This window comes from Physeter macrocephalus, chromosome 20, assembly GCF_002837175.3.
Source record: "Physeter macrocephalus isolate SW-GA chromosome 20, ASM283717v5, whole genome shotgun sequence".
Lineage (NCBI taxonomy): Eukaryota > Metazoa > Chordata > Mammalia > Artiodactyla > Physeteridae > Physeter > Physeter macrocephalus.
In genome coordinates, this window is record NC_041233.1 from 26,662,724 (window position 1) to 26,687,508 (window position 24,785).

General features: G+C 42.4%; 1 protein-coding gene across 1 annotated transcript in view; it reads right to left on the reverse strand.

Moving 5' to 3' along the window:
• Positions 1-3,112: 3,112 nt before the first annotated feature.
• LOC102993792 (leucine-rich melanocyte differentiation-associated protein) overlaps positions 3,113-24,785 on the reverse strand; it is a 129,476-nt gene continuing 107,803 nt past the window's right edge. The window contains exon 7 of the mRNA XM_055081164.1: positions 3,113-3,303. Within this exon, the coding sequence (XP_054937139.1) occupies positions 3,204-3,303 (100 nt within the window). The 3' untranslated portion in view covers positions 3,113-3,203. The remainder of the gene's footprint in view (positions 3,304-24,785) is intronic.

The following is a 24,785-nucleotide window of genomic DNA, read 5'->3' on the forward strand; positions in this document are numbered from 1 at the left end:
CATTTGGCATCTTCGCTTTAAATAGTGCTGCAAACCAGCCTCGATCCCTTCAAAAAAAAAAAAAGAAAGAAAGAAAAAAAAGGACAAGAAGAGAGGAGGACACAATGCTGAGTTCTGTGAACTTTGCACCCCATTGTTGACAGCTGAGACCCCAGGAAGACGTTGCCATGGTGAGCAGACAGCTTTCTTTGCAAGAGGAGCCCAGGGTAACGTTTCACTTTTACCTGTGAACTTGCGACTAGGAGGAAAACACAGCATCCAATGGAGGCTGGGGACAGCAGCTTCCCTTGCCACTGCCTTGGGACAGCTTTTACCTGGAGACACATCTCCCTTTCTAGAAACACTGCCCTTTCTGTTGTGGATGAGAAACGGGAGTGGGCAGGAGATAAGAAAGGGGACTCTTCACTGGTCAAAAAAAAAGCAACACAGCAGGGAGGGAGGACCCTTGGAAAATGACTTTCACCAATGCTCTGCTCTTATTTCAAACTACTTTCAGGCTGATTTTTTTTTTTCCATCTCATCTTCTCCCCTCCCATTTATCTCTTCCATTTTTCATATGTGGAAATGACTAAAAATTCTCTAAACCAAGGAAATTCAAGCCCAGTGAAGAAGGAGGAGAATTCTCTAGAGGCCCTCTTAATAAGTGCATATTGTCCCTTTGCATCCCATCCCGTCAACTGCATCTGCCACATCCCCACACAATTCTAATCACAGAAGACCCTGGACCCTTCTTAAGACCCTTTGGGCAAATCTTGGATCTTCTAAGACACTGAGATGCTCCGGAATCTTGGCTGTGTATTTCAACTTTGCCTAGATTGTCCATTCTGTTCCAAATAACTCCTAAGGACCACCCCACACTGAAGACACCCAATCTTTTCCATGGAGTATTGAAGCTATTTCCAAACTTGAAGATTGAAACTCTTCTCTCAGCACTGATGCATTCTGCACATACTTGAGCTAGAAAGAGAGCCGAGGGGGAAAGATCTGTCTGGTCTGGAAAGTTCTCCAAGCCAGTACCCTGTGAAGATGCAGTGTGATGCCTGTTCTCATGTCAATCTCTGAGGAAGGGAACAAATCTTAAGTGGCAACATTCTGATGGATGTAACCCTTTTTCAAACACAGATCCCTCTGCTAATGTACACAGATGCAATGCACGAAAACAAAGAGGGAGACGGCAACCAGAGGAGAAAAACTCTGCCTTCTGTCAGCAGCACCCTCAGGCGAGAACACACAGCAAAGCATTAAGTAATTTCATCACCAAAAGGCAGCATTCTGGCATTAAGATGCACAGGATCCCTGGAGCCCAGACACACCCAATGCACTGAGAGATGGGCTTAGTGGGCCAGGAACCCACACGCCCAAGAAGAAACTCTGGGCAATGCCCGTGCGTGCCTCTCGGGTCTTCCCCACATCCAACATGCTGAAAGCTGTAGACCTGTGAGGGGCCTGGGGTCAGAGGCTGGACAGCTGGAGGAGTAGCTGGAAGCACCCCACCAGCTCTCTGGGGGATCAGCATAGGAGGCGAGCTCGACGCCGATGTGAATCAGACGGCTCTGAGTGAAGGGTGATGAGGGCGGCGCCGGCTCCACTCTGCCCGGGCTGCCGCCGTCCTGGCCCCAGATCTCACTTGGCGATAAGCAAGGAGAAGTGCAGATGCCCCTCTCCCCTTATCCCGCAGGCCCAATGTGCTGAGAGACAGGTGCTGAGTGAGCCTCCAGGCTGTGGCCGGGTGCTCGGTGGGTCTCCCCCAGCCCTGGTCCTCACAGCAACAAGGACACAGAGCGCCCATCTGGCCCTCCTGCCTATCAGCCCCCTCCCTCCCTTCCCCTGCTCGCTCATGCAGCTTTCATTAACTCCCCCGGCCTGCAATTTCCATCCATTTGACGACAGATTAGAAGTAGAATTCAAAAAGCAAGTCGCTTGACCTCCCATAATGTGCTTCTCTTAATTACATTAAAGATTTTCCAACGTAGCCATACTGGGTTTGACAGGTAAGGGTTTAATCAACTTCAGGTGGCCACTTTTAAGTGCTCCCCGCACTGGGGCCATGACGTTGGCGTCACCTACGCTCCCAACATGGTTCTAATTTAAATGGCTAATTTTGACACGAGGAAAAGATGAGGGCCCACAGAGGCCCCACCACCTCGGTGGGGGTGATTTCTAAATTAGGATTAATGCAGCAAGCTGCAGCCTGGTTGGAGGTTTATTTTATGGAGGTTAGAGCAAGTAAATAACATTTATCCTTTGTATATGTCTGCATATAATTACAGTAAAGTTTTCTTGTGTGTTAAATTATACAAACTCTTCAAAAGTGGGTGCCTAATGTCTTTTTCTAAAGCTGTGTTATTATTTTGGTCAAAAGTTGTTTACATTCAACAAATTCAATTTACTAAACTTTGACATGTTTGCACAACTGCATATAATTTATGCTGGAAGCCTGAATCATGACTTTCAAATGAACTTTCTCGCTTCTGACTTGGTGGACTGGGGGTGGAACATCTAGGTGCGCTAGCCTGCTCCATCACGTTTCCATGACCATCACTTTATTTCATCGTTCTCTCCTAAAGTCTTTTAATCATCTGGTAAATACTTATTCAGTATCTACTGTGGCTGAAGCATTATGCTGGCTGCTGAAGATATAATGATGAACAAAAAATTATATAGTCCTTGTCCTGAGGACCTTAAAGATTATTTAAGGGAAAGGATAAGCAAAATAATATGAAGACATATGTGTTACATTGCAAAGGCAAGAAAGGCTAGGAAGGAGAGGTATATGCTTCTTTAAGGACCCATAAAAAAAGGCAGGATCTGGTCTTGGAAGAAGGCATCCCTGGGGAAGTGATACAGTTAAGTCCCCTACATACGAACGAGTTCCATTCCGAGAGTGCATTCATAAGGTCAATTTGTTTGTAAGTCCAACAAAGTTAGCCTAGGTACCCAACTAACACAATCAGCTATACAGTACTGTACTGTAATAGGTTTATAATACTTTTCACATAAATAATGCATAAAAAAAAAACAAACACAAAAAGTAAAGACAACATTTTTAATCTTACAGTCCAGTACCCTGAAAAGTACAGTAGTACAGTACTACAGCTGGCATACAGGGGCTGGCATTGAGTGAACAGGAGGGAGATGAGGAGGTGGGAGAGGGTAGAGCTGAAGGATCGTCAGCAACAGGAGACGGAGGGAGAGCTGCAGTTTCACTCACGCCTTGCGTGACTGGACATGCAAACGCACGTTCGCATCTTTGAAAGTTTGCAACTTGAAGGTTCATATGTAGGGGACTTACTGTAATGTGAGCTGAGAACAGAAGGAGAAGAGTGACAAAGTTAATGAAGTTACTAAGAGAGAGAATGCCCAATGTTTTCAGGCAGAAGGAACAGCATGGGCAAAGGCTCGTGGTAGGATGGACAGTGGCACTTTAGAGAGACTAAAAAGGAGGTGAGTGTGTGTGTGGAGTGGGGGTAGATGACTGGGCGTGTGTGTGAGGGATGTTGATGGCATGAAACAGAGCTGAGCAGTTGGTAAGAGAGCCAGGCTATGCAGGGTGGTGTAGACCAAGTAAGGGAGTTTGCTCCTTATCCTAAAGGTAAGACTAAGCAGTGCAAGGTTTGAAGCGGGAGAATGACCTGATTTGTTTGCATTTTGCAAAGATCTGTTGAAGGGGGCAGAGTAGATTTGTCAGGGCTCAAAAGCTGATACAGGTAGATCAGTTTGGAGCCTTTAATAGTAGTCCTGAATTTAAGAAATACAAACCACAAACATGATATGGTTTAAACTTGGGTGATGAGGGTGAAGGATGAGAGTGGATGGCTTTAAGAAGCGGTAAGGAAGTAAACTGGTAGGATGTTGGGACCAATGGGTCAACTCTTAGGTCTCCATCAAGAAGGCAGAGACACCTCTGGAGCTCAGGGGACATGTCCCTGGGTACATACAGGCGTTAGTTGAAACTATGGATATGGACAAGACCACCAAGAAAGGAAGGTCAGACTGAGAAGAAGAGAGGCCCTTGGGTTGAGACATTTCAACATTTACTGGCTGGGTGAACATGGATGAGCCTGTAAAGAGATGGGTAAGAGTGGCCAGGGAGGTGGCTGAAAAACCACATGGGTCATAAAAGCCAAGGAAAGACTGTGTTTCAAAAAGAAGGTGTAAACAATAGCTTTTACTACTGCTAAAAAGCCAAGCAAGATACACACTAAAGGTTCCCTTGGATTTAGCCACTTGGAGGTCACCAGGAATTAAACTAATGGCAGAGTAATGAGTTCAAAACCCACACTGATCTAGAACGGAGTTAATTATTGAATAAGTTGAAGGTATAAAAATGGAGACTGTGGGAATAGGCAACTCTTTTGAAAAGTCTGACACGAAATAGAGAAGAGAAAGGGCTGTATAGGGCTATGGGTAGAATGGTTGTTTGTTTAAAGGAGAGAACTGAGAGTTCTCAAAAAATCTGATGAGAAAGATTGCGTTTTGAGGGAGAGGTTGACTATACAAGACAAAGAGGGAAAAAACGACTCTGCTTTCACCAGAGGGGGAACCAAATGATGGTATCCTTCCTTAGATAGGAGGGAGACTTAATTGATTTTGCTGTATGTTCCTGCAAGGGATTTCTCTAGAGGATGGAATGAACATTTCTCTTATCAGCAGACCTAAAGGTATCCAAGGATGAGGGCAGGCCTTGTCACTGACACTGTTAAAGTCGTGCAAAGTCTTCCTCGGGCTTCACGAAAAGTGGTCAGCATTTTGGAAGGAGAGGAGAGAGAGACAGCTCATGGCCAGGTCCGCTGGGAGCTCAGGATGTGCCCTAAGGCCCCACAGCGCCAGGGGTAAGCTGGAGCCCCTGACCTGTTGCTTGCTGAGGGAGGCCCAGAGCCAAGGCAAGTGAGGACTGTGGGGTATCTGGATGAACAGCTGGCACTTAGGTTTGTCTTTCACATTTTCATATCTTTTCTGTCCTTTCAGGAATATGCTGCCCATTGACCAATAAATGTCTACAATGTGATAAGCTACACTTGACCTTATGGGAAACAGGCAGAAAATAAAAAGCGTAACTGTTATCTTTGCATAATTCATAGAGCAATTGGAGTAAGATGACACACATGCTTGAAATAAGAACGGTAACTCAGCAAGAGTGCTTTCCAAGATTTAGAGGGAAAGGGTTGGTCTGGAAAGGCTTCTTGGAGGAGGTAGAACCTAAACTGTGTGGCAGGTTAACTAAGTAGGATTTGCTCAGTGCTTAAGTAGAGGGTAGGGCATTGAGCTGTATTTCCTATATCACGCTCAACACTTTTTCCTAATAATAAAAAAAATTTAATGGAAGAAAAAATAAACACAGAAAACTATAAAGAAACCAAAAGTCACCTGCAACTCCAGTACCCAGAGATAAATGTGATGAACATCTGGATAATTTTCCTTCCACTCTTTTCTCTAATTTTGTATGTGTGGGTGTGTATGCATGCCTGTATACACATGTATCGCATGCACACCCAAATGTAACGTGGATCTGTTTACACAAGTCTCTTGTTTTCTAGACAGCGTTCTGGTTTTCTGCTAGGAAGACGGATGGGTGTTTTACATTACAGACATGCATAAGGCAGAAATGAAATCCCCCCACAGTCCTACCTCTAGAGACACATCTGGTCCAGCCATGGAGGCACCGTGGGTTGGGCCCAGGCTAGGGGCCCCAGTGACTCACTGATGACATATTTGTTGACCCATCAGCTGGATCAGAGACCCCATTACTGAAAAACACCTGTGCAGGCAGCAAGCAAGCCCTCTCCCTTCCCTGGCTCTGGTGACGAGACATTTAGAGGCTGGTATTTCCCCAAGCTTGAAATAAGCAGAGATAAAGGTGCCATATTTCCATTTGGTATAAATTTCTCACTTCTTCAATTTCTTTTAGACTCAGCAGTAATTCTACCTTATACTGTGGATGACAATACTGCTCTTGAGACGAAGACTTAATGATTCTGGCTAGGTCTCTGCCTAGAAAAGACTCTTATCCCCTGAGGGGACAAATATTCCAGGACTGGGTCCTTGCAGGAACCAGAATTCAATACAAGTAGTTCAAATGAAGAGACATTAAAGAAAGGACACTTTAAAGGGCAGGATGAGAGGAAGCGCCAGCATGTGGAGGTACCCAGAGACTAGCAAGAGGGGAGCTGTTACCAACCAGGGCTGAAGGGCCCAAGGGAGAAAACAGTGTTGAAAGACACCAGGGAGAACCAAGGTCATGAAGGAAGGTCTCCACTCCTCAGGGGAGATGGAGGTGACCAGCACGGATGGGGTATAAGGAATCAAGAGATGCTTTCACTGCATTCTAGAAACAGGGTGAGAGTGAGGTCCTGGTCCAACCCCCAAAGCCCCACACTGCCTGATGGGATGACCAAGGCCATGACCAGGAGGCACAGAGCACAAGAACATCATCTCACTGCATCTAAGGCTGGGGCTCTCACACTATAGTCCCTGGGTCAGCAATCTCAGCATCACCTGGTCACTTGTGAGGAATGCAAATTCTTGGGCCCATTCCAGGCCTACTGAATTAGAAACTCTGGGAGTGGGGCTCAGGAAACTGTTTTAACAGGCCCTGCAAGCTGCAGTTTGAGAACCCCTACTCTAAGCTAAGAGGGTGCCTTTGAAGAGGTCTAATGAGAAACACCTGGAAGGGCTGATCCAGCCCAGCCAAGGCAACTGACTAGCCACGTGTGGGCCTCTACCCCATCCTCTGCCCACACCCATCCTTCCCCTACCCCCAAATTAGAGAAGGCCCAGAATCTGGGAAGCAATGAGTTCTTGTGAACAAACAATGCTTGAAATAAGCTCTCTGAAGTTCAGGCTGTGTCTGAGCAGAAATAGCTGCTCTGGGGCTCCAGGGGGGGATATTTTAGAATGATGGAGACTCTGTTACCAGCAGCCTCTGCCTCTGAGGACTCTCTCACTCTGGCAAAAGGATGGACATGACCAGGCCTCTGCTATTGCTAACACCATTGGGAGATGATGTATTTCTGCTAATGGTACCTTCTGTCGCTACAGAGAAGCTGCTCCAGCTTCCTCTTGGCCCGCAGAGAATCTGGCAGCCTCTAGAAGATGTAATAGAGACCCGAGGACATTTGGAAGATGCGCGACACAGGAAGGGTGTTTTCAATTTGATTTACCTTCCGCCTCCTACAAGGAACCAATAGTTACTACCACACTGCATCACAAGCCCAGCACACACCAAGAGTGGGCCTGGGGGAGACTGAATAACCCTTGTCAAGTTACGAGGGGTGATCACATAGAGGCTTGTGACGGGCTCCTCCAAACACACAATAACCGAGAATTAGCTTAAGGAAAGCAGGAGGGTCTCAGGATGGAAATGGGGAAACGACACAGGGATGTTTTATGGCTAGACACCAATAGGGGTTCCCATCCACTGCCTGAAGAACAAATAGTTGGTGAATTTGTTCTCGGTACACTATTGACAGGCTGAGAGGGAAAGCAATTATTTGGGGACTAAGTAAGACCTTAAGCTTTTAAGTACAGTGGGTGAAAATATTCAGGACCTTAGGTTTGTATTGCAAAAGTGTACCATAAACAAAATTGGAATACCGCTTAAATGTCAGACGTGTTCACATTTATACACAGGCACTGATAGTTACTGAAAACAGAAGAATTATTTCAAATGGAGGTAACAGCAATGTCCACAAGGCTTGCATTCACGCACTCATTTTTTCATTCAATAAATGCTTATTGGGCACTGTATTAGTTTCCTAAGGCTGCTATAAAAACTCACTGCAAATCTGGTCACTTAAAACAATAGAAATTTATTCTCTCAGCGTACTGGAAACCAGAAACCTGAAATCAAGGTGTCAACAGGGCCACACTCCGATAGTTCTAGGGGAGAATCCTTCCCTGCCTCTTCCTTCCAGTTTCTGGTGGCTGCAGGTATTCCTTGGCTTGGGGCTACATCACTCCAGCCTCTGCCTCCATCTTCGCATGGCTTCTCCCATGTCTCTGTGTCTGTCTCCCCTTTTCCTATCTTGTAAGAACCTATCGCTGAATTTAAGGCCCATTCTACTTCAGGATAATTTCATCTTGGGAATCTTTAATTACATCTGCAAAGACTCTTTTTCCAAATAAGGTCACATTCACAGGTCCTAGGTGGACATATCTTTGGGGAGGCCACTATTCAACCTATTGCAGGCACTTACTATGAACTTGGCATTGTTCTATGGGATCAGGATACATCTGTCCAAAAAATGTAACAAAATTCCTGCCTTTGTGGAGCTCAAATTCTAGCAGGGGAAACAAATGGCAAATACTAAGCATAATAAATACGTTCAATGTATTTTCTTAAAAAGTGGTAAGTGTTCTGGAAACAAAATGTACAGCAGGGTAAAAAGGGTCCCTGACTACTGGGGTGATATTGATGGGGGGAAGTTTGCAGTATTAAGTAGAGTGGTTCAGGTAAGCCTCACTGAAAAGGTAAGATCAGGAAAGGCCTGGGGAAAGTAAGGGAATTTCACCGTAAGAGTAGCAGAGAGAAGAGCCTTCCAGGCAGAGGAAATGGCTCGAACAAAGCTGTGAGGGCAGGAGCTTGCTTGGCATATGATAGAAGCAGCAAGGAAGCCAATGTGGTTGGAACAGACTGAGAAGGGGGGAGTGCAGGGGAGGAGAGCCAGAGAGGCCAGGTAAGGGAGGGCCTTCCAGGGACATGGGAAGCCAGTTCAGGAGTCACACGGAGGAGGGACCCAGAAACTCAGTCTGGCATCTTTCCAACCATCCACTCATCTACCCAAACCTTCAGCCCATTTTGTGACCCTAGCAGGGACCTGGCCAAAAAATAGAAGGCACAATCACCTGGGATTTTTTTAAAGAAGGAAGATTTTTATTTACAGGAATGTGGGCAAGAGAAAGGAAATTAACAAGGATGCTGAGGGCCCAGGGCTAAGCAACGGTAGAAATCCAGTACTAACACGCATGGAAATATGGAAGTGATCGTGTGACCTAAACTCTAGTCCTGGTGGGCACAGCCAGAGCCACAAACTGCAGGGCAGGAACAGGAAAGGAAATAGCCCTACTTCTCTCTCCGCCCGCTTTCTGATCTGGCGGTGCTTCTCATTGTCCAAATCCAGCCAGAAGCCAGGAAGCAATGGGACCTGGCAGTCAGGGCAGAGCCCACCCACCAGGACAAAGAGCAAGGTAAAGAAGGGCAAACAGGAAATAGGTGACACAGTCTAGTGCCATCCCTGGAGATTCTGTGGAGGATAAAAGAGCTGCGGTCCCTGCCTTCATGGTTCTTGTGTTCCGGTGATGAACAGACATTAAACAAATACAATTAAAAAAAAAAAAAGAAAGCAGGCAGATCCTAGAAGAAATTCCACCCCCACCCAGAAGAAGCAGATAGTGGGGCGCTTTTAGCCTAAGGGAAGATACCAGTCTGCATCCTCTTGAGGCCACTAAGGCTCTGATAAAAAATGCTAAGTCATTTTGGCTTGAACAGTCAGAAGATGGATAAAACTATCCACTACAATTTGGGAAAAGGGCCTGGACTTACTCTCACATCAGTGAAATATGCTACCACAACCAAGAGGGCTGAAAACACGTTCATCGGCCTCAGGAAGTATGTGAGAATAAGACCAACTCCATGAAGCTGCCTTTGTTTAAAACCTGCACCCACAAGCCCATGGCCAGAAAGGCTTCAGAGGTTCCATACGCCACAACACAGTGAGAGAACAAAGGCTCCTGGACCTCAGAAGATCGGTAAAGGTCAGGTGGTCCAACACTTGCAGGATGGGGAATCCCTCCCATGAGCACCTTGAAGCACTCCTCGTAATGGGGAAACTCATCACCTTTGGAGGGAGCTCTGATTGTTAAAAGGAACTTCTTTATGCTGAACTGCATTGTGTCATGTTGTATCTTCCAGGCAGGAAGGTTAAGAAATTGCCAGGGAAGGTCTCAAGGAGACAGGAGCAACCATGCTAGGAGCACCTGGGAAGGCTACTATGTGAGAATTGTTAAGATGACCTCCATGCCTTTCTTGTTTCAATAAATGAAAAGTCAGGGCCCCTGGGGAAGACTGAAACTCAAAAAGTGATATGATTAAAATTCACAGAGTCAAAAGGGGATAGTGGATTCCTCAAAAAGTTAAACACAGAATTACCATATAACCCTGCAACTCTGCTCCTAAGTATAGAGTCAAAAGAATGGAAATGGTACTCCAAAAAGTACCAGTACATGTACATGCATGTTCATAGCAGTGCTATTCACAACGGCCAAAAGATGGAAACAGACCAAAGGTCCATTAACAAATGAACTGATAAATTTTGGTATATATCAATACAATCAGCCTTCTGTATCTGCAGGTTCTGCATCTGTGGATACAACCAACTGCAGATAGAAAATATTTGGCAAAAGAAAACTTTTTCTAGAAATTTCCAAAAAGCAAAACTTGTATTTGTCCCATGCAGGTTTACATAGCATTTACATTGTATTTACAATTATTTATATAGCATTTACATTTTGTTAGGTATTATAAGTAATCTAGAGATAATTTAAGGTATACAGGAGGACATGCATAAGACATGTATAGGTTATATGCAAATACTACACCATTTTATTTAAGACACTTGAGTATCCATGGATCATGGACCCAATCTCCCACAGATACCAAGGGATGACTGTATATACAGTGAAATATTATACAGCCACAAAAAGGAATACAGTACTGATGCATACAGTAATGGAGATGAACCTCAAAAATATTATGCTAAGTGAAAGAAACTAGTCAAGAAAGGTCACATATTGTAAGACTCAATTTACAGGACATATCCAGAAGAGATAAATCTACAAAGCCAGAATGTAGATTGCTGATTGCTGGAACTGGGGAAAGGAGGGAATGGGGAGAAACTGCTTAATGTATAAGGGAGTTGACTTTGGAATGATGGAAATATTTGGAACTAGACAGAAGTGGTGGCCACACAACACCCTGAATGTAGTAAATGCCACTAAATTGTTCACTTTAAAATGGTTAATTTTATGTTATATGGATTTCACCTCAATAAATTATTTTTAAAGAGTCAGGGCTTCCCTGGTGGCGCAGTGGTTGCGCGTCTGCCTGCCGATGCAGGGGAACCGGGTTCGTGCCCCGGTCTGGGAGGATCCCACATGCCGCAGAGCGGCTGGGCCCGTGAGCCATGGCCGCTGAGCCTGCGCGTCCGGAGCCTGTGCCCCGCAATGGGAGAGGCCACAACAGAGGGAGGCCCGCATACCAAAAAAAAAAAAAAAAAGAGTCAGAAAGCAGGATGAGTACAGATGTGGTCTTCAAATTCTACCATATTAGATGAATCCTGACTATTAAAGGTCTTCTAAGGTTGCGGGAGGGGTCATCACTGAGCAAGTCCCACCCCTTGCAGAGCAAAGACTATTACCTAGATAAAGAGAGATACTCCATAGTATTAAAGAGGTCAATTCACCAAGATGACATAACCATCTTACAACATTAGAGTTTCAACAGAGCTTCAAAATACATGAAGCAAAAAGTGATAGAACTGAAAGGAAAAACAGACAGATTCACAATTACAGGTGGAGATTTCATCACTCTCCTCTCAGTGATCGATAAAATAAGCAGACAAAATCAGTGCGGATGTAAAGACTTGAACAACACCATTAACCAACTTGGCCTAACTGATATTATGAAGCTCTATGTGAAATGACCAAAAATACACACTTTCTAAACACACATGGAATATTTACTAAAATAACCACATTCTGAGATATAAACAAACCTCAACGAATTTAAAAGAATTTAAGGCATACAAACTGTTATATGACCATACAAAATTAAACTAATAATGAATTCAAAAAGAGGTCTGGAATATTGCTAAATATATGGAAATTAAGCAACATACGTCTAGAGAACACACAACTCAAACAGGAAGTCATAATGAAATATAGATATTTTTTAATTGAACGAAGATGAAAAGTATGAAAGTTGTGGACTTCAGCTAAAATAATGATCAGAGGAAAATTTATAGGACTAAATGTTTATTATATTAGAAACAAAGAAAGGTATCAAATCAATAATCTAAGTTGGTTATTAATAACCTTAAGAAACAAGAAAAATAAGAGCAAATTAAATGCAAAGTCTGTAGGGAAAAAAAGGTTAATAAAGAGTAAAGCAGAATTTTTTTTTTTAATTATGAAAAAGGTCAGTAGTACCAAAAACCTGCTCCTTGAAAAGGTCAATACAATTGATAAACCTCTAGGCAGAGCCAGATAAAAAAGACAAGATACAAATTATTTATATCAGGAATTAAAGAGGGATATTAATGATATAGATATTAAAGACATTAAAAAGATAATGAAATAATATTCTAAACTAAGCCACAAAATTCAACTTAGATGAAATTGACATCTTTTTAAAGACAAAAATTACCAAAGCTCATACAAAAAAAAAATAGATAACCTGAATAGGCCTATATGAATCAAAGAAACTGAATGTGTAGTTAGAAATTTTCTGGCAATAACTAGGACAAGAAAGCCAATCAAAAACTACAGTCTCAGGTAACTTTACCAGTAAATTTTACCAAACATGTAGATAGAGAATAATACCAATTAGATAGAAACCCATCCATAAAATAGGAGGTAATATTTCTCAACTCATAAGGCGTAACCTCAACATCAAAACCAGATGAAAATATTAAAAGAAAACTATAGACCAATATCCATCATGAACACAAATTAAAAACTTCTCAACAAATATTAGCAAATCAAATCTGGCAATATATTAAAAATATAATATATCATGATCAAATAGTGTATATGTGGGGGAATGCAAGGCTGGTTCAACATTGAAAAAACAATATAATTTCCTATATACACAAACTAAAGACGATAAACTGTATAGTCACCTCAATAAATAGAAAAACATTTGACAAAATACATCATCAATCATTTTTTATGATTAAAAGAAAAAAAAACACTCAGCAAATTAGAGAGAGGGTATCTCCTCAACCTGATAAAGGGATCTACCAAAAATCTATAGCTAACTTTATTCTTAGTTGTGAGAGACTAAATGCTTTCCCATTAAGATTGAGAACAAAACAAAGATATCTGTTCTCACTACAGTAATCCCCCATTATCTGCAGGGGGATATGTTCCAACACCCACAGTGGATGCCTGAAACCACAGATATTACTGGACCTTATATATACCACATTTTTTCTTCCTATACATACCTATGGTAATTTTAATTTATAAATTATGCAGGGTAAGGGACTGACAACAATAACTAATAATAAAATAGAACAATTACAACAATGCACTGTAATAAAGGCTATGTGAATATGCTTGCGCTCTCGCTCTCTCTCTCTCTCAAAATAGCTTATTGTACAAATTTAATGCCTTTTTCATTTTAACTAAGCACTTATCATGCACTGTGGCTGTAACTTTCGCAGTCTGAGATGTGACAGCAAAACTAGCACAATTTTTTTTCCTTCTTCACAATTTCATGGAGAGAAGATTCATTCAAAGCATAGAGCTTAGCAACATCAGCATACAATATTTTCTTCCCTTATTAATTTGAGAACTTTCACCTTTTCACTTAAAGGAAAACTTTATGGCTTCTCTTTCGTATATCTGAATTGGTATATCAGCATCACTACTCTTGCATTTTGGCGACATTATTAAGTAAAATAAGGGTTACTTAAACACAAGCACTGCAATACCAAAAGAGTTGATCTGATAACCAAGACAGATGCTAACTGATTAATTGACGGGATACACTACACAAAGGGTATGATTTACATCTTGGGTGGGACAGTGTGAGATTTCATCATGCTACTCAGAACAACATGCCATTTAAAACTCATGAATTGTTTACTTCTGGAATTTTCCATTTAAAATTTTCAGACCACAATTGACCAAGGGTAACAAACACAGAAAGCAAAACTGTGGGTAAAGAGGAACTACTGTATTCCCTATTCTACATAGTACTGTGGAATCGTGCTACTAAGATATTGTCCTTCTAAGTACTGTAGTTCTAAGCTGTGGAATACAGCAATAAAAAGAAATAAAGAACATACAAATTGAAAGGAGGAAATTCAACTGTATCTGTTCATAGATAACATGATTGTCTACATAGAAAATCTCAAATGATTCACAAAAATATTCCTAGAAATAGTAAGTTTTTAGCAAAGTCACAAAAATAAATTGTACTTTTACAAACTAGCAGTGAACAACTAGAATTTGAAATTTAAAAAACAGTATGATTTAAAATAACAAAAACCACATAAGGTACTTATGTATAGACCTAACAAAATATGAGCAAGATCTATAGCCTGAAAACTACAAAAACACTAATGAAAAAAAACAAAGATTTAAATGAATCAACAGAGATGTCATGTCCGTGGACTTGCAGTCCATATTGTTAAGATGTCTATTGTCCCCTAAATGTTCTTTATATTCAAAACAACTCCAGTCAAAGCCCCAGTATCAACAAGCTGATACTGAAATTTTAGGGAAAGGCAAAGGGCTAAAATAGGCAAAAATATTTTTGAAAAAGAACAATGCTAGGAGACTTACACTATCTGATTTCAAGATATACTATAAAGCTACAATAATCATGACAGTGTGGTATTTGTAAAAGGACAGACCCATAAATCAATGAGACAGAATTAAGATCCTGGAGATACATCTATGTACATATGGCCAATTAATTCTGACAAAAGTACAAAGGTAATTAATTGGAGAAATAATAATCTTTCAACAAATGAAGCTGGAACAATTGGATACCTATATGCAAAAAACAAACCCTGACCTGCAGCATGTACTATGTACAAATAGTAACTAAAAATGGATCATAGACCTAAACGTAAAACCTACCATTATAAAACTTCTGGAAGAAAGCACAGGAGAAAAGATCTTATGTTAAGCAAAGATTTCTATACATGATACTGAAAGTATGATCTATAAAAGAAAAATTTGATAAATGGGACTCCATTGAAATTGAAAAATTTTGCTCTTCCAAAGATATTCTTAATAAAATGAAAAGGTAAGCTACAGACTGGGATAAAATACTTACAAAACACATTTGTGGGCTTCCCTGGTGGCGCAGTGGTTGAGAATCTGCCTGCCAATGCAGGGGACACGGGTTCGTGCCCTGGTCCGGGAAGATCCCATATGCCGCGGAGCGGCTAGGCCCGTGAGCCATGGCCACTGAGCCTGCGCGTCCGGAGCCTGTGCTCCACAACGGGAGAGGCCACAACAGTAAGAGGCCCGCATACCGCAAAAAAAAAAAAAAAACACACACAAAAAAAACACATTTGTGATAAACAACTTGTATCTACATTTTCTAAAGAACTCTGAAACTCAATAAATATAAATAAAATAACCCAACTAAAAATGGGCAAAAGATTTGAATAGACACTTCACCAAAGAAGATGTATGAATTCCAATAAGCACATGAAAAGGTTGTCAACATCATTAGTCATTAGGGAAATGCAAACTAAGGCCACAATGAAATATCACTACACACCTATTGGAATGGCAAAAATTAAAACAAAAACAACAAAACTCGTCCTGGCAAGTATATAGAACAACTGTAACTTTCACACATTGCTGACTACCGTGCAAAGAAGTACAGCCAGCAACTCTGGAAATCAGCTGGACAGTTTCTTACTGAGTTAAACATATTACTACCCACAAGAACCAGCAATCACACACCCAGGTATTTGCCCAAAAGAAATGAAATGTATATTAAGGCACAAGTTTAATAGTCACAAAAAAACTGTACATAAATGTTATCAGCAGCTTTATTCATAACAACCAAAATTTGGAGACAACCCAAACATCCCCCGACTTACAAATGGATGAACAAATGGTGGTATATCCATACAATGGAATACTACGTAGCAATGAAAAGGAATGGACTGTTATGTGCAACACACAGATAAATCTTACTTACATTATAATAAATAAAAGAAGGCCGACTTTAACCTACATATTCCATTTGTATGATTCCATTTATTTCTCAAAAGGGCAAAATTTTAGGAACAGAAATCCAATCAGTGCTGCCAAGAATTTGGGATAGTAGGACTGATTGACTGCAAAGAGGCAGGAGGTAATTTGTCAGGAGATGCAACTTTTTACCTTGACTGTGGTGGCAATTACTATGTTGTATATGTTTGCTCAGACTCACGGAACTCTACACTAAAAAGGGTGAATTTTACTGTATGTAAATTATTCCTCAGTAGGTCTGACTTTTAAATAAATATCTACTTTACGTATATATCTTGGAAAGACATGCACTAAGTGAAAAAAATCACTGGAAAAGTAGTACAGATTGTGTCTTCCCATTCACGTGAAAAACTGTGTGGTGAGTTAGCATGTAGGTATAAAATTTTGATTGATGTTAATAGTAGTTAATTCTGTTAAGATGAATATTTAATATGTACTATTTTTGCATTAAAAATAGCTTCCAAAATGAATTGCTAGATATGGAAATGTTACATTCCTTTAAAATTTTCTGAACACTCACTTATAATCTTGGTACTTGTCTCATGGACCTTTAGTAATTTTCGGACTGGCAACAGTCCATGGACAAGTTGTATAGATAAGTATAGATAACTTCCTGGAATAAAGATGTAACGTATATTTTAAAAATTAAACAGTTATGAATAAGCAATATTATGATATGTAATATATAATAATACGTACTGTATTAACCTATTCCCTTTCAGTACACATAGTGTTCCTAAGTAATAAAAGGACATTGTAAATAAATATGTAAAATATAATCCTATTTTTGTTTCATAAATATATTATCTTTCATATGTATTTACTGAAAAATATTCTGGCAGTTAAAATATCAAAATATGACTAGCTATTATTTCTAGGTGGGCTTATTATCTTTAAATTTTATTTCTTTCCTTGATATTTATTCTCTAATTTATTACAGTTATACAACAGGGAAGAAAAAGTAGGTCTCTACTTCCTAACACAGGGGAGCAAGGTATTTGGAGCACATCTTTCCATTTCAGAGCCCAAGCTCAGCAAAGACCTATAGGTCCTTTCACAGTATGTCAGTAGGAGTTCCTAGGAGGCCAAATTCTGGGACCACCTCTTCTGGAAAGCACCGCTTCTTTCATACCCTTGTTTACTACATTGCTACTACATTTGAACTATTATACCAGCTGTTACAGAGGATGAAAAAATGTGTGAGACAGTCTGTGCCTTCAAAGACCTCTGAGCATTTTAGGGGTGATGTGGGGAGGGGGGCTGAGCTCCCCAAAGGCTCTATGGACGAAGGAAACTCAAGATGAGCCATCATCATTGCTAAAATTAATGAGAGACTGGGAGACGTGAAGCTGTTCAAGAACAGGGACCAGTGGAAGCCAAAGCATCAGGTGGGCGGCAGGGGTGAGACCTCACTCCCGTTGTGACTATGATGTAGGTGCCCCATTGGAGCTGGGTTGGAAAGGTCAGTGGAGGCCATATCACAATGACCAGTAAGGGCCCAGATGAGGACTTTGGGCTTGTTGACACTGGGAAGACACTGAAGACTTATACAGGGAAGACAGACCCACCAGAGCCACGTGAAGTTGTACCTTGGCTGGTTGTGTGAGTAGCACTGGGTAGTGTAGTGAGGCTGGTCCAGGGAGAATCTAGAGGTGATTGGACCAGTTATTGGAGGGGAGGGTAATTAGGATTTTAACCAGGGCAGGATACATGGAAAGAGGAGAACACAAGGGAGGTCCTGGAAGGTATCAGCTGTTCAAATATCACAACTGAGTATATAAAAAGGATGAGAAAGGAAGGAGAGGAAAAAGATGACTCAAAGTTTGAGATGCAGATGAGACATCCAGGGGGGATATGGAGAATAATAATAGGTTCAGGGAACCTAATAAGTGACTAGTGAAGTGGGAAGAATGGCATCAGAGACAGAGCTCTGCTGGTGACAGAAAATAGAGATGGCTTTCTGGGGACACCCAGAGAAGTTTCTTCAAACAGAGGATATCAGAAGGGAGTCTTAAAAGGCGTATCTCCGGAGTGAGACATCGGTAGTCGGTATTACAGGCCCACGGCAAGGTTTGAATGGATATGGGGAGTGACGGGGGGTTGCTGGTTGGGAAGGGAGTCATCTGCACAGTTTATCTTGAAAGAGAAGATGCACTCCCCAACGGAGACAACAAAGTGAGGCCAGGGCTGGGACGGGGAGTGTACAGCAGAGTCAGGGAAGCAAGGGAGGCTCTCGGACGCTTGTATGAATGAGTGAAAGGAAGACAGGACCCAACAGAGAGGCTGAGGGGTGTTTGGAGAGGTGGCGAGGTCATGAGGATCGTGCAAGGACAGGTAAGCAGAAGAAAGCTTCAGAAGGTGGTGGGCAAATAAATCAGGGACAAGAAGAGACCATATGTGGCTCTTGGGAACTTGGGTGTGACCCTGGGGAGAGCCGTGTCTCTACAGTGCCAGGGGGAGAAGCCAGACAAGTTTTAGGGCCCTGGGCATGATGTGAACGGTAGAGTAATCGGGGTGAGGCTGTTTTGTAAGTAAGGCACTTAGGGCAAGAGGGAAATAGAGGAAGAGGGGGAGGACGGAGGAGGGGAAGGAGGGAGCCTGGAGCAGGGGTGGTAGTAAAGCTAGGCAAAGCTTTCTTTTTTTTTTCAAGAATCCATGAAACTTCATCTTTCAGGTAGGAGAAAGAGCTAGTGGTAAGAGCAAAAGTCTATAAGGGCTGGAGTGATTATGTCCAGGAGGAAGATGCTTGCTGGCAAGAGGTCTGATGGAGATGAGGGAGTAGATAGCTCATCTTTGGCTGAAACAAAGGTTCTCAAACTTTCTCAGCTCATGGTGCCCTTAGTGTCTCAGTAATTTTTTTTATGGAGAGCTCAGAGACCCAAAGAAATACCTAACAGTTCCATTTTATGGAGCAACTTGATGAGTACTTATGTCCTAACAACTTAATAGCCATTTGACAAAAATAATACACATCAGTGGAAAGAGAACATTTTTATTCCATTCTTCTTTACTAAGGGGGTGTGTGCGCCTGCTTGTCGGACACTGCACTACTTTCCAAACCTTGGAATCACCACCACCTGCGTTTCCTGTTCTATGTCGATTTCACACCGTCCTCACTTTTTACCAGAGCAATGGCCACAGAGACGCACCTTGGCCAAAGTAAGATATTATCGAAGAAAAATGTAGCATGATCTAATGCAGAAACTGTGAATTAGCTCAATGGGCAGTTTACACAGTGTCTGACCAACACTGCATATAGCTGTGTTACCTTCAAACAATTAAAACATCCTGCAGCGTCCCTGTGACTGTACTGTGGCACTCTGGGGAGCCTCAGCACACAGTTTGGGAATGACAGGGCTACAGGGGGAGAGGGAGAAAGAGAGAATGAGAATGAATAAATGAACGAACGAATGGAGGAGGGACACAGGGCTTCCTAAGGTGGAGAGAAGGGGTACTGAGGAAGGTCAAGAAAGCAGGCATCCAGGCCATCACCCAGTGGTTCTCCAGCGTAGCAGCCTTTATTCCACTAATTTACTTCTGAAATGAGGATCTAAGAGGCAGAAAGGTGGGGTAGGCAGATCCCTCCCTGAACAGCCAATATAACCTAATGCAGTTTCAGGATGACCAGTTCTTACCACCCCAGCTTACCTGCAGGGTGTGAAAGTCCTCAGCTAATTTGCCACATGACTCATTAACCAGGGGAAATCATTTAAGTGAACACTGGCTACCTATTGACCAAGGTCACTGTTTAACCTTCAGGAAAAAATGACCCTTGACCACCTGCATACAGCCAAAATGTGCCACAGGCCCCGGAAATGCCAACACCCCGCTCCTGAAATATGTTCGAGGCCTGCTTGGCTCTGGGCCTAGAGAGGCCACCGAAGTGTTAGGAGCCAGTGAAAAGGGGAAGGGCTGGTGGGGTGGGGGGAAGTGGGGGTTGGTGCATGGCAAGGAGGGAGCATCAAGAGGACAGCCCCCGAGGTGCGATGGGCAGGGTGAGCTCCCCTCGGAGCTGGTGAGTCAGCTGTCCAAGGCCACCAGGTTAACAAGGAGTGAGGGACACATGTCCAGACACCAACCTCCGACTTGACTCAGACCTCACCTTCTCCAGGACACCCTCTGGAATGTCCCCTACTTTCCATTCCTTTAATTAAAGGTATGGAGGGGAACCGGACAAAGTGCAGAGAAGAGGTTAAAGGGAAGTGAGTCCAAGTTTTCCCCAGAAAGGCAGCCATGGGTAACTTACCATATATTCAAAGATTTCTCACACACACACACCGCCCCCGCCCCCACACATACAGCACATTTCCTTCAGGGGACACAGAACACACTAAAACAGGGACAGTTTGGGGTGGGCATAATACCAAAGTGAAAAGATATTCACATTTATGGAGTACTCACGATTTTACAACCTTAGTGTGGATATTATTTCACAGTTGAGGAAAGTGAGCTCATAGAGTTTACTAATTTGTTCAAAGTCGCACAGCAAGTAAACGGTGGCCCTGAATCCAAACCTCTTCTTTCCTAACTCACTTATACCACCCACCCAACTCCCCATCACCAGATTAAAATTCACAAGAGACCCCTGAGGCCTCGAAATGTGGTGTTCTTACAGTTTAAGAGGGCTAATATTTCTTGGTGTCTTGTATTTACTTAACAGTGTATCTGAACCATCTATTAATATATAGCTCCTAACTCTTGTAATTCATTCAAAAATTTAAAATAGAAAACAATTCTAAGATACAAAAAAAGAACACAGCACATGTCTGCGTACCCTCTGCTATTAAACAAATGTTAGTATTTTACCAGATTTGCTTCAGATATTCCATCTCTCTGTAAAACATGTCCAATATAGCTAACGCTATGCCCTATTGCATCGATCGCTCTCTCTCTTCACAGTTACCCACTCTCCCGGGGCTAGTAGGTAACATCCCACATTTGTTTGAATAATTTTACTTCATTAGTATGTATCCGTAAATAATATATACTATTAAGCACATTTACATACATGGCATCATACTCAAAGTATATTTCTGCAACTTGTTTAACTTAATATTATGTTTTGAGATTGAGAAGTTGTTCACTTATTTTAACTGTTTCACGGTATGCCCTTATATCAATACACATTTTTTTTTTCCTGTTCCCCTACTGAGAGGCAGCCAACCTGTGTGTTAGTAATCTAGGGCTATCACAATGAAGTACCAGAAACCTGATGGCTTCAACAAAAGAAACTTATTTTCTCATAGTTCTAGAGGCTAGAAGTCTGAAATCAAAGAGCTGGCAGGGCCATGCTCCTTCCAAAGACTCTAGGGGAGAATCCTCCCTTGCCTCTTTCAGCTTCTGGCAGCTTTGGGCATTCCTTGGCTTGTGGCTGCATCACATCTTCACATGGTCTACTTTTCTATGTTTCTGTATGCAAATCTCCCTCTCCTCGTTTCTCTTATAAAGACACAGTAATTGGATTAGGGTTCACCCTCATCTGGGATGATCTCATCTCCATTCTTATCTCAATTACATCTGCAAGGACTTCCATTCCAAGTAAAGTCATATTCTGAGTTTCTGAGTGGACATGGATATTTGGGAGGATGTTATTCAACCCACCCTCACCTGTTCTGTTTTTTTTTTTTTTTTTTGCTATTATCCATACGCTGCAGTGAACAGCCTTACACATCTCTCACATCTCTACAGGCACTGAATGAGGGCTGTCCTAGGGCTGACATCCAGAAGCAAAATTGCTGGAGTGCAGGTTTTACTTTACTATGTGATGCCAAATCACAATCCCACCAGCAATGGATGTGTTCCCCTCTGCACATCCTTGCCAAAACCTGATGGTGGTATTCGTTTTTTCCAGACTGATGGGTATGAAGTGGTATTTCACCACTGTGTTATTTTGTCTTTCCCCAGCTAATCTGTATTTCTTCAGGGAGAAAACTCATAACCACCACTTGATGACGATGGCAAGAAGGTTGGAGTGGTAATGGGCCAGGTTTTCTATCCAGATCCTTCCTGACACTATGGGATTCTAAGCCCATATGGGAACTGGTTTCCTCTCTAGGACCACCTAACTCGAAGAACTCAGACTGACTGTTTTTCGTCCTATCTAAGGTCAGGCTAAGCACTTCAGTGGAGACAAAAACAGTAAGACAAGATTCTCACCTTCAAACAACTCACAATATTGTGGTGAAAAAAGGGCCTTCATGCTCACAACAAAATGGAGAATGGCTGCCAAAGACACCGTGTAGAAAACAACCAGACTACAATCTGCTTGAAAGCAAGAACTGGGTTCTGTTCCCACTGTGTTCCCAACACTTCAGCTCACAGGAGGCCCTCAGTAAAGGCTTGTTACATGGACACAGGAAGAGCTGTAGAGTTGTTTGAGCCATAGAATAAACATGGGTTGGAACAGTGATAGCAAATTTCATAAAGGGATGGGGCACTGCTGAATGAGCAGGAGGTACAGAATCAGGGTAACTGGAGTCAGGGGAGCAGGGCTTTTGAACATCTCCAAGATGGACCACCGCCATCCGGACTGACACCAACAAAGCCCCCTCTCCCAGGCATCGAGTAGTGACAACAGCTTACACCTCTTACAGGTCTTTGCTGCATACCAGGTACATAATGAATCCATATCCAACACTTCATTTAATGCTCACAACAGCCCTAAAAAGGAGGCACTATTATTATCGCTACTATTTGGATGCTCAGAGATTAGTTTAAGTGAATTGCTCACGGATCCCCAGCTTGTTAAATGGCAGCACCAGGAATCGAGCACAGATCTCTCTCTCTCCCAAGGCCATGTTTTTAATCTCTCCCCCACCTCTTTTTTATTTTTAATACTGGTAAAATACACATACCGTACATCATCATTTTAGCCATTTTAAGAGTACAGTTCAGTAGTATTAAGTACATTTACATTGTTATACAACCAATCACTGCCTATTCCTCCAAGCTGCTGGCAACCACCATTCCTTCTGTTCCCGTAAGTATGACTGCTCTAGGTACCTCATGTAAGTAGAATCACACAGCATTTGTCATTTTGTGACTGGCTTATTCCACTTAGCAAAAAGTTCTCAAAGATCATCCCAGTTATAGCCTGTGTCATAACTTCCTTCCTTTTTAAGGCTGAGTAATATTCCATGATATGCATATACCACATTTTATTTATTCATTCATCCATCAGTGGACAGCTGGATCGCTCTACCCTTTGGGCTACTGTGAATAACGCTGCTATGAACATGGGTATACACATATCTTTTTGAGACCCTGCTTTTGATTCTTTTGGGTATATACCCAGAAGTGGAATTGCTGGATCACATTACAATTCTATTTTTAATTTTTTGAGGAACCGTCATGCTGCTTTCCATAGCATTTTGCATTCCCATCCAGAGCGCAAAAAAGATTCCAATTTCTCCACATCCTCTTAAGCTCTCTTTTATACTGCTGCCCGAAAGCAACCTCACAATGAAATGGCAGCTAAATTAACCATACATCCTCAAACCAAACCCAGCCAAAGCGAGACTGGCTTCACATCAGCTGCCAGCCACCCACCCATAGCAAGACAGAGTTATTGCTTAAGAAACAAGCTCATACTCTAATGCAGGAAGGCATGCCAGGCTACCACGCCTGGGTCCCCATCACTTGAAGGGGCTGCCCTGAGCTCAGAGACACTTCCTCGGTACCCAGGAAGCACCTAAAAGGAGCCCATGCTACACTTCCCCAGGTGTCTCGTGACCTCCCTCCTCCCCCAGCGTTCAGTTTCTTTTCCATTGCCTACATTGTCAGTGACTACGGTGAAAAGCTGTGTCAATTGCTTCTTTGTCTGAGGGAAGGACATTTATCATTTGCTGTTCTGAATCTGAAAACATCATAACCCACCCGTGGGTGGTGGCTCACATTACACTCTGTAATTTCAGTTAGTGAGTTAATGGGAAAGATGCATTAACATTCTGTTTGTGGTTTAAAATACATATTTACACAGTTTGACTTTTCAGATCCCCAAACTTATAATTTATTCATCATTATGTTCCCTATTTTCTGCTCTTAAACATTAACTGCCCTCATTTAGGTGATGAAAGATGGGGAGGCAAGCTGCTGTGGTTCCGTGCATCTGGAAAGCCGATCATCTCAAGGCAGAGTGGAGCACGCTTGCCCAGTGGTTGGGGAAGGAAAAGGCTCTGGCCGAAATCTCCAAGTTAATGGGTTCACGCAGGGCTGTTGCCTCCATACAAAACAGACAAGGATGACTGAGCAGGAGCCTTGAGTCAACTCTACCGTTTTATGTTCAGGGCCAGACAGAGCCACGACTCTGACCGTGCATACATACCAAGAGCTCAGATTCCCACCCAGAGCGGCTGTAGAGGATCCCAGGACACCGGTAAACTTCCTGCTTCATCTTCCTATTTGTTTTACTATAAAATGTTCTTCATTTTTGACCCGCGCATTTAACTTCTCCAACTCATCCTTAAATCACAAATGTTACTCTGTATTTCCACTGACAGTTGAATAAAGGCAGGAATTGTTGCCCAGTGGAAGGGATGCAGGCTTTGGGGTCAGGCAGACATGGGTTCAGATCCCAGGTCTGCCACTGACCAGCTGTAGGAACGTGGGTGAGTCACTGAAATTCTGAGTCTCGGTGATTTCATCCTTAACAGGAGGGAGATAAAAGCTACCTCATGAGCAATGGCCAGTGACTGTGGTGCATGTTTTCTGGACCAGGGCATAGCACTCTACACATTACATCTCATTCGGTTCTACTCCAATCCTGTATAAAGAATGGCAAGGGA